Source organism: Toxotes jaculatrix, chromosome 6, assembly GCF_017976425.1.
Source record: "Toxotes jaculatrix isolate fToxJac2 chromosome 6, fToxJac2.pri, whole genome shotgun sequence".
In the NCBI taxonomy this organism is placed as follows: Eukaryota; Metazoa; Chordata; class Actinopteri; family Toxotidae; genus Toxotes; species Toxotes jaculatrix.
In genome coordinates, this window is record NC_054399.1 from 893,123 (window position 1) to 906,471 (window position 13,349).

General features: G+C 45.2%; 1 protein-coding gene across 1 annotated transcript in view; it reads left to right on the forward strand.

Moving 5' to 3' along the window:
* tgfbr3 (transforming growth factor, beta receptor III) overlaps positions 1–13,349 on the forward strand; it is a 65,428-nt gene that overhangs the window by 41,800 nt on the left and 10,279 nt on the right. Inside the window, exons 6-14 of the mRNA XM_041040032.1 lie at positions 312–474; positions 856–1,003; positions 2,907–3,096; positions 3,402–3,700; positions 4,896–5,051; positions 6,644–6,793; positions 7,264–7,455; positions 9,368–9,661; positions 10,320–10,446. Of these exons, the coding sequence (XP_040895966.1) occupies positions 312–474; positions 856–1,003; positions 2,907–3,096; positions 3,402–3,700; positions 4,896–5,051; positions 6,644–6,793; positions 7,264–7,455; positions 9,368–9,661; positions 10,320–10,446 (1,719 nt within the window). The remainder of the gene's footprint in view (positions 1–311; positions 475–855; positions 1,004–2,906; positions 3,097–3,401; positions 3,701–4,895; positions 5,052–6,643; positions 6,794–7,263; positions 7,456–9,367; positions 9,662–10,319; positions 10,447–13,349) is intronic.

The window sequence follows — 13,349 nt, forward strand, 5'->3', positions numbered from 1 at the left end:
TGATAGGTTGAAAGGAAGACAGGTCGTGCCAAAGAGAGCACCTTGTCCAAGAAGAAAAGGCTTGTTCGTGTTAGCAGTGCATTCTGGATGCGAGACAATAGGAATACCATCTGCAGGGTTGCAGGGAAACTGTTCTTCAGCTGGAATGGCTGGGTCAAAGCAAACATCCACCCTACTGAAATCTCTGTAGCTGACCTCAGACTCTGACCCCTCTGTGGTGGAGGAGTAACAAAAAGCCATATTCTCCTTTGGGAGATCAACATAGCCTCACAGAACCCCGACCAGTAACGCAAACATCTCCCTGCTTTCAGATCCGGTGTTTTCTGACACCTGTAAGATTGATACCAAGTTCCTGTCTCTGAACTACCTGGGCGGCTATGTGGAGCCACAGACATCAAAGGGTTGTGTCCTGTCTGGACCCGACAGAGACCAAGAGGTCCACATCATTGAGCTCCAAGCCCCCAACTCCAGCAGGTGAGCAGCCAAAGCCAAGAATACATGTTGTCATAGTTTATTTTTGAGGTCAAAAAGGGGGAGGGGGGGGGGGGGGGGGTTGTGGTGGTCTTTTCACTCTTTTGAGAAAGATATTTCAAAACTGGGTCTGAATGTCCAGATTATCTCTTCACTCCCTCAGCGGAGTGATTATTCTGTAAACCCGAAAGACCACAAATCTGGGAATGTGTTGGTAGCTGTGCTGTATCTCACTCTAGTGCTATCTGGTCTGCAGTGCATATGTCTGCTTTTTTTCTGGGAATGCATCCAGCTTTTTAATTAGTTGGCCAGACACAGAAAGCATGATAACACTGTGTCAGCCCAACCATCCAGAATTCTTCTTCTCTCTCTGCTTTTCTGCAGTGCCTTCCAGGTGGATGTCATAGTGGATCTACGTCCTCTGGAGGACGATGCCCCCCTGCAACGCGATGTTGTCTTGCTGCTCAAGTGCGCCAAGTCTGTCAACTGGGTCATCAAGGCCCACCGTGTGATTGGCAAGCTGGATGTGGTGGTAAGCTAGCAGCATCGCAGCACATAAAAACGTTCCATGCACAGATACATTGCAGCTCTGCTGCAGCTCCAGGGATTGTCATCGCAGTCGGAGAGCCGGGGGTGGGAGCGGTGGGGGCATCACATATTTGCAGAGCCAAGGCTACTGCACTGCTTAAGCTGTGCATGAAATCGGAGTTGCTTCTCATCAGTCATACAGTGAATTATGAGCAGCGCCTGCCTCAGGCACTTTGTTAAGCTGTGAGCTGTTAGGACCTCCTCGCCACACACAAAAGATAAACGCTGGCTAATTACTACAATATATCAGAGTACCCTTTACTTAGGAAAGTGGTTTGATGCATATCAATGCTGAGCATGAGTATACAGTTTTGATATTAAATCTTCGTTAGTGTTACTCAGGTCTCTCAGGACCCTTAGGAACCGTACGAATATGACACCTTTGTACACTTTGGAAGAATAGTTTAACCGTAGATCATGCTGATAGGGAAGTGGCAGTTGTCCAACGGCTGTAATTGCCCCAGGGATGGAGTTTTAAACCCTGTTTCTGGAACAAAATATTCAGTGCAGTACAATGGAAAGAAACCAACATTCTGCATCTCCCATAACATTTCATGTGTGCTGAGACTGGTGACATGTGGTGTTTACTCTGTGGCTGACCCATGCGACCCCTCCGACCTGCACGTACCCCCCTGCTCTGTTAGGCCTGTACTGATTTCAGTGGAGGTGTGCAGGAGGTTCTGTGTTTCCTCAGAGTGTAAAGCTGATACCCCTACAGGGCAGCTCTAGCCATGACACAGCGCTTTTGCCAGGCGCAGTGTGTTTGCACAGCTGCCTGGTCACTGCTGTACAGTGAGTCAGGCAGGTTGTGTGAGTGTAAACTCAGAGCCTGTGAAACGTATATTATACCCACTTAACACTTGGACCTTGTACAATAATGGAGCGGGTTTGTTGTGTGCAGGGCAACAAACAACACAACAGATTCAGAACTGTTGCTGATCTGCACATTAGCTCTGCACCAGTGTCTTAAGAACCCTGTGAGGGACTGTCTTCAAACTTTGCACTTTGTTGACTGTGACTCAAGGATGCACTGAGTAGACTTTGGAGGTCAAAGGTCAAAGATCAAGGTCGCTGTGACCTTACGTTCATTTTATGTCTGGATGGTCTTCAGACTTGGCACAAATTATCACTGCTTGTCAAAGATGGAGTCAGTATGTGTTGGAGGTCAGAGGTCAGAGGTCAGGGCCACAGTGATCTTGTGTAAGTTTTGTGCTTCAGACACAACAACTGGCGAGTGCTGCTGTGCATCTGTGTTGAACCACTGAAGGATGGTCAGTGTAAACACAGGGTCATTTAGTAGCTCCACAATAGCTCACATGTTGACTTCTACTTGACAGCAGCGGTACACAGGATGCTCTGCTTGTGCAACCAGTGTCTGGGAGAGCATCCGTTATGGATGTGATATGGTAGCCTCGTAAAAGTCAGGCCTCACTTCTGTCAGAAACCGGGTTTTCCTCAGCTGTGCTCAGGAGACATGGAAGTGTGGGAAATGGCTGTGAGAACGAATCAGCCGTCCCTCACACAGGGAGCGTGTGCAGCAGGGCAGGACACGCAGTTTAGGAGCAAACTAACGTGTTGGTTTCTCAGCATTGATCGAGCTGTGACACGCCTATTACCTCACACTCATACACATGATTCACACTTTATACTTATTCAAGTGCAGGACTGGACTTGAAGCGGAGTATCTGTGATCATTCCTGAGCAGTACATCATGCCTTTTGTATCTGAAGATCTTAAAGGAGTTGACTTAAATGTGTGGTCTTCTAGAAGCAACTCTGTATTTTTGATAAGACAAAAGAACATACAATAAGACAAATGAAATTATACCTCTGCTTTCTTGTCCACAGGCCTCTGATACTGTGAGTGTTAGCTCAAATACAGAGAGACTGATGCAAGTGTCAAAATCCCCCAAGCAGCACTTGCCATCAGGACCACAAGCCTTGATCAAGTGGGCAGAAGATCACGGCTACAGTCCAGTCACGTCGTACACCAGCACTCCTGTGGCTAACCACTTCAATATCCGACTCAGAGAGCCTGGTAAACGGAAGAAACATCCTCTGACTTTCCCACTCCATTTAGATTATACAGAAATAGAAATACTGTGTTCAGTTAAATAATGGTTGAAACAACAGTTAAAATACAATGTGTTCACATTCAGATGATAGATAGATAGATAGATAGATAGATAGATAGATAGATAGATAGATAGATAGATAGATACTTTATTCACTCATATTGTACATTTCACTGTCCTTGCAGGGAAACTAGCGTGAAATTGAGAAGCAGTTTTACAGTTGTAGTAAAATCAGCCTTGAGAGTCTGTAACTGTGTGTGATTTCCAGATGTGGTGGATCCTCTGGAGAGCAGGTTGCCTCCAGAGCTCTCCATCCTGCGTGACTCCAGTCCTCATCCAGGGGCAGGAACAGCTTCACGACGCTCAGGTCTGCCCTTCAACTTCCCCTTCCCCCCGTCCGTGCCTGACGGCCTTCCCTACCTGCGCCTGCCCCTGCCCCCCTCCCTTGACGACCGGCCCTGGGAGAACGGAGAGCCGGAGGAGCAGCAGGGTGTTCTGAGTGTCGGCCTCAGTGTGCAGTGTGAGGACACGAGGATGGTGGTCAGCATCGACAAAGAGAGCCTACAAGTGAGTGGACACCATGATGTAACCCGTCATAGATCCATGATGCCCAGAAGCATATACAGCTACAGCTAATGATTATTTCTGATGATGATTAATAGTTTGATTTAATTGTTTAATTCTGTCATAAAAAGACACTTAACACACATTCACAAAACCAGAAACACAAAACAGTTTCAGTTCAGATTGGAAACTGGACACAGATATAAATTACACTGTGTTGCATCAAATTAATTATCAGTTTTATTGCTGCTTAAAATGATTTACTACTAAAAAGCTGATGAAGTGAAACTGAGAGGAGCAGGCAGATCTGAGCACATGTAAAGCTCTCTTTATATGTATGGTATTAAAATTAAGACATAATCAAACTGAATTACTGTATTTTCTGTCAATCAGCTGGTTGATTAGCAGTAAATTCTAACAGCACAGAAACACAGTTCAGGAAATCCTCCTGTTAAAAGGATGAATGACTCAAACACTGTTTTTAGATTACAGTTTGTTTCTTGGTAAAACTCTTTATTAGTCTGAACAGCAAATTAAAAAAAGCTTTCCTCAGTCTGATGGCGTTGCTTTTGGGTCTATAAGTCCTCTCAAGTGAAACAAACGTGATGTGACAAACAGTGACAAGAAGATCAGAAAACAAAAAAGATGGAGGAAGCCCAAAGAGAACACCAGTGTCTGGACCAATTAGGAGGCTGAATAAATGTCACCCACACTGGGATTAGACAAAGGGCAAATATGAAGCTGAAAAAATATCCAGTGTGTGCAGGCATCTGTAATGTTATTGTGATGGCCAGTGTAATGATGGTGAATGAAGGAACTGTCCAAACACACAGATCTAATGGTTTATTAACTTGTCAGTTAATTGAAATAAGTAGAATGAGAAACGCTGCCGTTGCTGTCCCTGGTATACACAGGCTGACAGCGCAGCAAGTATGACTGTTCCCAACATTTGGCGTCTGTGCATGGGGACGGCTCAGTCAGCCCACATCACAGAATGGAAACTGGCATAGACTGTAATTAGGAGACGCTGGGGCTAGAGCTAGACCACCTTGTGGGATTTGTTTATTCCTGGGAACTTGAAGTCTCACACAGCCGCTTTGACTTTTTTTTTTTTTACTGTTCTGAAAATGAGTTAATAAAGGAAGTGTTTGGTTTTTTTTCTTCATCCAATGTTGTCATTTTTTTGATGTTCCCTTAGGCGATCGGGTTTATTCATGCCAACCTCACTCTCCAAGACCCAGAATGTAAAGCAACAGTCAATGCCACCCACTACACCCTGGAAACTCCTCTGACTGGCTGTCAGACCACCGTATATCCCGTGCAGGGTAGCCCACTGGCCCTCCACATCAACTCTGTGAGTGGAATATCTGTTATTACGTTGTCGTTGTGGAAAACAAATCATGGCAATAGACTCCTCATTGTTTGTAATATAGATACAAAGAATGTGTCCAAGTCTGCGCTGATAGAGGTCCCACGTTAGAGGTCTTCACAGGGCTGATGATGTTTACACAGATCATTTGGTTGGTGCAGTATCTGTGTGGGCAGGCACTAAAAATAGTTAGTAATTCCACAGACGCTCAGGCAGTTAATCATCTGGGAAAGACCGATGTTGCTATCTGTTACTCAGCACCATCTATGAGCAGATACGACTCCCTGACTCTGAATGTTGCCGTGTGGCATTATCGCACTCAGGGTAACGTACTGGGTGCTGAGGTTATCACACTACCTGCTCACGTGAGCTCCGACACTGACAAAGTCGTCATCACTGCAACTGGACCCGTGAAAGACAGACAGCTAACACTTGCTAGACCCCCTCTATCGAGTAACACACGACGGACACGACACTGAGTGAGCCAGAGAAGCGTCTGGTATCGATGCTCGTCCCTTCTATAGTCAGTGTCTCACCACAGTAGTTGACAGAATGTCTTCTAAGCAACAGCAGTCCTCAAATATCAGTCAGCTGCTGCAAAGGGAAATGCCCTCTCAGAAGCTTGACTTCTAGGCCCTGTTTCCACAAATGTGTCCAAAAACTGTTTTGTCCTCTTTTGTGCATGAGTGGAAAATATAAAAAATGTGCTGCAGAGTCACGGTTTATATGGCCTCACAAGAAGAGTGGAAGGAAAAAGGGAAATGAGAAATCAAATTTCCGTTAGACTTGTGTTTTTTCACGTAATGACAAACGCTTATGTGTTTTTGTGGCATTCGACATTCACATCTGACATGCCCAGTTATCTTCATTATTATGGGATGCATTCACTCAGTGTGTTTGTTCTAACAAGCAGGGATGAATCACTTCCTACCCAACCTTGTGAAATGTTTTGTGGGGGAAATTTGGAACAACACATATTCAGTCCAATACAGATTGAAAACCAGGGCACAGGTCCAAGGTCATCCTTTGTGTTAGTGCTTGGATGCAGGAATAACCTTTGATCTCTGGTCAGAAGAGATTCATTTTCATTGTGTAGGTCTCCACACATCAAAGATAATCTGCTTTGGCTGCTGTTTCTCCTGCTGATTTAATTGAGTAGTGGCACCAACAGCATTTCAGCTAACATTTGGTGCAGACTTTTAAAAATAAAACATTAGTGTCATTAAAATTTTCTTCTTACCTCATTAAATAAAAATGTTCTTAACGCTGCGTGTACTGATCTCAGACTCTGACATACCTCTTCTCTACTGAGAAATTAAAAGTATGTTTTCTGCTTTTGTCCAGTGTGAGTCCCACTGCTGAGGCCACAGGACATTCCCACATTTTTAATCCAACTCACTGGTTACAGAATGTTTTGGCGACCCCTCTCAAAGATTCAGATCTCTGCCTGAATTAAGCAACTCTGCAAAAAAAAAAAAAAAAAAACCTGGAAATGATTTTTAGTGAAAGTTTTCCTTTCACTTACTCACTGATGTGGCTTAGGCTGTGTGAGTAACAGACTCCTCTGTGGATCGCAGGTCTTGATAAGTCATGCTGAGACTAAGGATGGGAGTGGTGGGCCGCTGGATTATGTGGATCTGGAATCCGGAGACGTGGTGGGCCTCAGGGCCTCAGGGGAGGTAGAGAGGACACTGGGAGAGCCCACAGAGCACCAGTCTGTCATAACGGTAAGACAGTGGACTTATTGTGGGTCTTTCTCTGTGAGAGTTGCACTTTATCGCAAGGTGAAAGTTGACCAACAACAACTGATCATCTACATCTCCATGTAAATCATGCTCAGTTGGAAGAAGACTCCATTTCCCAGAGTCCCTTGGTGCTAGTAAAGCCTCATCTGGCTCCTGAAATCTCTCCATCTTTCCATGATGTCTGTTTTATGAACTTGACCTGACATTTTCCATTTTGAAGTTTCTCCTTCTTCTCTCTGCTGACTTATTTTCCTTTGTCTCATCCATTCCTTGTCTCCCACTTATTGATCGTGTTTATACAGTATCTCTTAGGTTCTTTCCCTGTTTCCTGGTCCATCCTGATGTGGTCAAACATTAAGACACAGTCATGCAGGGTTAGAGTGCTTTGCAATGGAATCTGATGTCAGGTCCCTGCTGATATTTGTATTGGCTTTGTCTTATTCCCCTCCTAGTTCAATTGCACATACAGAAAGAACCAGAACCAGGAAACCTCAGAAACCCTTCCCAGGATTGTGCCGGGGCCAGCCAGGCAACCGGTCAACAACATGACGTTCAGTATGGAGTTGTACAACACAGCGTGGTCCAACAGCCCCACACGGCAGGCCTTCTACACGGTGTCACAAAATCAGCAAGTCTTTGTGGAGGTATGCTTTGCATTTCTAATATATTAACTCTGACTTCAGTGTCGTGTGTGGTTTGCAGATTAATGCAGTATTGTCTTATGTAACTCGTGTTTTTGTCTCTAAATTGAAACTTTCATAAGAGCAGAGAAAACTGTGCTGTGTGTACTCTGTCTGGGATTTTAGCTCTTCCTGCTTTCATCTCTTAGTGTGGCATCCACGAGGTCAATTTGTATTTTGTCTGGTTGGGGCTGAAAAGGGAGCACTCACTTTCACCCCTCACATTCATTGTGTCTCCCTTCAACGTGTCTGTCTGGTTCAAAATCCTTGTTTCGCAACAGTAATTACTGGAGGTCATGCAAGAGATGGCAAAGACTGGTACTCTGAGCTCCTGTGAAGAGATGATTTATGATGATATCAGCAGGAGATGCTTCGGTGACAGCGTGGACGCAGAGCCAGCAGGTTACAAAGAGTTTTCTGTGTATGAGCCTCTCTTCAGAACTCACACTATGCTGAGACCTGACCTGAGGCTATGGCCAAAAGATGCACAAGTGCACTTTGATGCTCATAGAGTGGCTTTTTGTCCTTTCAAAGCATACCTCCGTCCAGCTGTGCACACACGATATATTGTTGTAAATATATGTGCAATCAATCTTAAGCTCTGTTATACATTATAAGCCTTAATCTGCATAATTTGAATATTGTGTTTCTGTGTCTGTGTCTGTTTTTCACTGGCCGGCTCCTCTCTAATGTGGATACCGTTACACTGACAATCCAAAAGGAGGAAAGAGGAGGAATAATAACTCAAGGGACTGTCTTGTGGTTATGGATGGAAATATATTACTACCATCCTAACCCAGACTGAAATACTACTTGAAGAAATTTGTTTGAGTTTCTGTCTTGTGTCAACATCAGTGCGGTGGTCCTCGCTGTGGTTTCCAGACACTCATAGTGGCAGCTAGATTTTCACAAATGATTCAGTGAGCAGGGATGAATACGATGCACATCTTTTCTTCAGCTGTGGACTGAATTAAACTGTTATCACTTTGTCTTTATGTCCTGGACTTTATGTTTTCCTGCCCCACCCAGATTTGGTGGTTCAAATACACTACATATTCTGTGATATGGCCAGTCTGTAAGCTAACGGGATGAAAGCTGGGATGAAAGTGAACTTAATATTAAAGTTGGAGCTGTAAAACCACAACAACGAGCTGAGGGATCCATAAAAGCTGAGGTGCTCTGGGTTCATCACTATGAGCAGTCCACTTAGTCATTTAATATATTGTTTCTATGTATGTTTTTGCATTCATTTGATGGGATGCTGTTCCAGTATCCAGCACGCACCTGCCCATGACATGTAGACTTAAGGTGTGATACCGACCTTACATCAGTAATCAGGCAGCCTGGCAGCTGCTGTCAATCAACGAGCACAAAGACCGTTTTTCTTCCTTTTAACAATAAATAACTGTTAATGACCAAATCTGATTTCAGTTGGATTTTAATCTGCACCAAAACCAAACTGGAAAAACAACAAGTTCTGGTTTTTACGTGGTTAATTTGCCAGATTACTCCGTGGCCAGGAGCAGTGACTTCCTGGACTCTTGCTGACCAGCTACAGCCGCCTACTTCAAGTCTTTATAGCTTACTGTCTCCTGGCTGTAGCTCAGAGCTTTCTGCAGACAGATGTGTGAGCAGTGTCAGTCTTCTCATCTAACTCTCTGTAAGAAAGCCAGTTATCCCTAAGATCTATTCCACTGATCGTCACTGTGACTTAGCAACAAAGGGTCAGTGAACAGATCATAAAACGGCTGTGAAATGGGAATAATGTGTGTCATTTTCATGAATCCATCATGATTTCAGTCTTATCACGACAAATGGCAGATGATCCGTGTATTTGAAGAATAAATGTTTTCTTCTTCTCTCTCACATGCTTCAGGTCACATCAGCTGCATCAGATCCAGATCTGGGGTTCACCATCATATCGTGCTCCATCTCTCCCAACTCCAACCCCAGCGTGGCCTCAAACTACACTCTCATTGAGACAGTCTGCCCCACAGATGACTCCGTCAGCATCTATCCTCAGAGGGACTTCCCTGTCCCTCACGCACAGATGGATAAGAAAAGTTTCAGCTTCACCTTCAACTCAAAGTTTAACATGTCCCTGCTTTTCCTGCACTGTGAGATGTCTCTGTGCTCCAGGAGACCTCAGAGTAACCAAAGACTGCCACCGGTAAGCACTTCAACCTTCTCCAAACTACCTTCATTCTTTTACATGTTTAATGGTTTTACTGCACAAGCCATCGAGGTTGTTGTAGTCTCCCCAGAGCAGCATAGTATTAGTGGAGTTTGTTTTAGAGGAAGTCAGTGTTGTAGTGCAGCACCTTTACTCTGGCTGAACAGTATCAAGTCTGTACCCAAAGCTAGGCAGGAAGCACGGACTGATGGAAGGTTTGCTGCAGCATCCAGCTGCAGAGCAGAATAAGCAGCCGTCTGAGCCATCACTTCCAGTTTCCACTCACCGTGTTATCTGTCCAACTCCCACAATCGCTCACACTCTTCTCTCTGTTTCTGGACAGACGCAGTGATGGAGCAGTGGCCTGAGGCTGAATTGTGATTGTGAAGCTAATTGTTATGCTCTGATAATAATCAGTCAGGCTGAGGCTAATGAGTCAGTCATTTGTTTAATTTCCATGTTCATGTGTTTGGTCAGATGTGACAGAAGGCATTTACTTCAGCTTGAGAAATGTGAATGCTTGGCTTTGCCTTTACTGAAGCCTTTTTTTGTTGAAAATCGACTGGTAATGTCTTTTATAGAGTCATGTGATTGTTTTCTGTAGAATTTCTTTAAGTTCTTCATTCTCATCATTTCTCAAATTTTGTCCCCACAGTGTTTACAACCCGATGAGACCTGTGACTCTCTCAGTCTGGACAGTATCATGATGATGATGATGAACAGTAAGACATCCACCAAGCCGCTGGTTGTGGTGGATGGATCAGGACGACCAGATATAACAGGTTAGTGAGAGTTAAAGAAAAGACATTTTACACCCACTAAGACCTTATGCCACGAGCTCAGTTATGGTTTGATGTTTTGGTCTGATTCCTGTGACTGTGAGTGCAGAGAGTGTGATAAAAAGCCTGCAGTGAAGGACGAAGGAGCCAGAGAAAGCTCAGTCCGGTACTTGGAGATTACACCAAACCACAAACCACTGCATGATCACTTCCCCACATCTGGTCATCATTAAGTGTGGTGTGAGTGTGTACGCAGGTGTGTGTGTATGCACATTTGGTGTGTGTGTGTGTGTGTGTGTGTGTGTGTGTGTGTGTGTGTGTGTGTGTGTGTGTGTGTGTGTGTGTGTGTGTGTGTGTGTGAAAGCGTCTGTTTACATTAAACATCTGTACACAAGTGTGTGTGTGTGTGTGTGTGTGTGTGTGTGTGTGTGTGTGTACGTGCTAGCATGTGGTTGACGGCAGTAAAGGGGAGTGTGCTAACGCTGAGGCCCAGTTCGGTTGCTTTGGACCAGTCCATGCTGAGGGAGAGGTGGAAAAAGAGGAGTCATTCAGCATCAGGCTGTTTTCACTTAGGACCTTCACTGTGGCCTCCCCTTTCCACTATAGAGGGGGAGGAGGGAGGAGTGTGTGTGTGTGAGTGTGAGTGTGTGTGTGTGTGAGTGTGAGTGTGTGTGTGAGTGTGTGTGTGAGTGTGTGTGAGTGTGAGTGTGTGTGTGTGAGTGTGAGTGTGTGAGTGTGTGAGTGTGAGTGTGTGTGTGTGTGTGTGAGTGTGTGAGTGTGAGTGTGTGTGAGTGTGTGTGTGTGTGTGTGAGTGTGAGTGTGTGAGTGTGAGTGTGTGAGTGTGTGAGTGTGTGAGTGTGTGTGTGAGTGTGAGTGTGTGAGTGTGTGAGTGTGAGTGTGTGTGTGAGTGTGTGAGTGTGTGTGTGTGAGTGTGTGAGTGTGTGTGTGTGAGTGTGTGTGTGAGTGTGTGTGTGAGTGTGTGTGAGTGTGAGTGTGAGTGTGTGTGTGAGTGTGTGTGTGAGTGTGTGTGAGTGTGAGTGTGAGTGTGAGTGTGAGTGTGAGTGTGAGTGTGTGAGTGTGTGAGTGTGAGTGTGTGTGTGTGTGTGTGAGTGTGTGTGTGAGTGTGTGAGTGTGTGTGTGTGAGTGTGTGAGTGTGTGTGTGTGAGTGTGTGTGTGAGTGTGTGTGTGAGTGTGTGTGAGTGTGAGTGTGAGTGTGTGTGTGAGTGTGTGTGTGAGTGTGTGTGAGTGTGAGTGTGAGTGTGAGTGTGAGTGTGAGTGTGTGAGTGTGTGAGTGTGAGTGTGTGTGTGTGTGTGTGAGTGTGTGTGTGAGTGTGAGTGTGAGTGTGTGTGAGTGTGTGTGTGAGTGTGTGTGTGAGTGTGAGTGTGTGTGAGTGTGAGTGTGAGTGTGTGTGAGTGTGAGTGTGTGTGTGAGTGTGAGTGTGTGTGAGTGTGAGTGTGAGTGTGTGTGTGAGTGTGTGTGAGTGTGAGTGTGAGTGTGTGTGTGTGTGAGTGTGAGTGTGTGTGTGAGTGTGTGTGTGAGTGTGAGTGTGAGTGTGTGTGAGTGTGTGTGTGAGTGTGTGTGTGAGTGTGTGTGAGTGTGAGTGTGAGTGTGAGTGTGTGTGTGAGTGTGTGAGTGTGTGTGTGTGAGTGTGTGTGTGTGAGTGTGTGAGTGTGAGTGTGTGTGTGAGTGTGTGAGTGTGTGTGTGTGAGTGTGTGTGTGTGAGTGTGTGAGTGTGAGTGTGTGTGTGAGGGGAGTGGCGGTCCTCTCAGTGGCTTTGGGAATCCAGCCAGAGTCTTAAGGCCCCTCGATCAGCACTTGTAGAGCTGCTCGCTCGTTCTCTTGCTGTGTGTCAGGGGCTGTGAGTGTGATGGAGGGGAGGGAGCAGCCTGTGGGGAGGGCCTGAGGTCACCACCATCACATTTTATTAATTATGACCTAAACTAAGATGGGGTGATATCATGAGTGCCCGGTCTCTGGTGAACTGCCAGACCTTTTCAAATCAGCATCCCCTCTGAGCAATGACACCAACAACTGACCTGTGGTCAGTGTGAGTCAGCTTTATTGACTCATGAGTTTGGTACAGATCACGTCATTTTAATCAGTGTGAGCTAGAGAGAGCGATATGTACCAGCAAGGCCGATCCAAGCGTACTGCAGATTAATTGTACACGGTAGATGAGTAACAGAACTGCAGCTGAGACACGAGAAAGATTTGGGAATAACGATGCTCGTGTTCACTGTTTTTGAGTTTAATCTGTTAATCGGGAGAAATAATAGGCAGACTAATCATTAATGACAATTAATTGTTAGTTGCAGTAATATGCTCAGCACTTCATGTTGGTCACAACTCTGTTTGGTGCGTTTCAACTCAGAAACTGAGAATTTTCAGGTTGTTTTAACTCGGATGTTGAAATTGTTAACGGCCTCCGTTAATCCAGTATCAGTCGCGCTCTGATGAGTCGTCAGAGTCGAAACAGGAAAATGCTGAGCAGGAGTGGGTCTATTTATTACATTATAATTGGACATTGGGTTTTACTGCTGGGCAGAGATACCTTATGGATGTAGTCACTTTTCAGCACAGAAGGGCCAGTGTTGATGTTGGAGGAGTTATTGGTGAACAGAGACCCTAAAATCTGCAGTAATGAATGAATGAGTGAGCTAAACTAGTCCAAAGCAGGATGCACTGCACCACCACCATGCCAGTGCAGCGGGTTTATTTTCCGTGGAGGAGATGAAGTAAACACAGATATGCAATAACCATAGTGAAGCTCAGTTTCAAAGTGTTTTTGAACACAAAGGCATCACTTATGGTGGGATGGCAAACAAAACAAGCAGCCTTTTCAAGGGCCACGGCTCGGCCCTGGACGGCATCCCAAAGAGCTGAACTTGATATACAAATCAAAGAG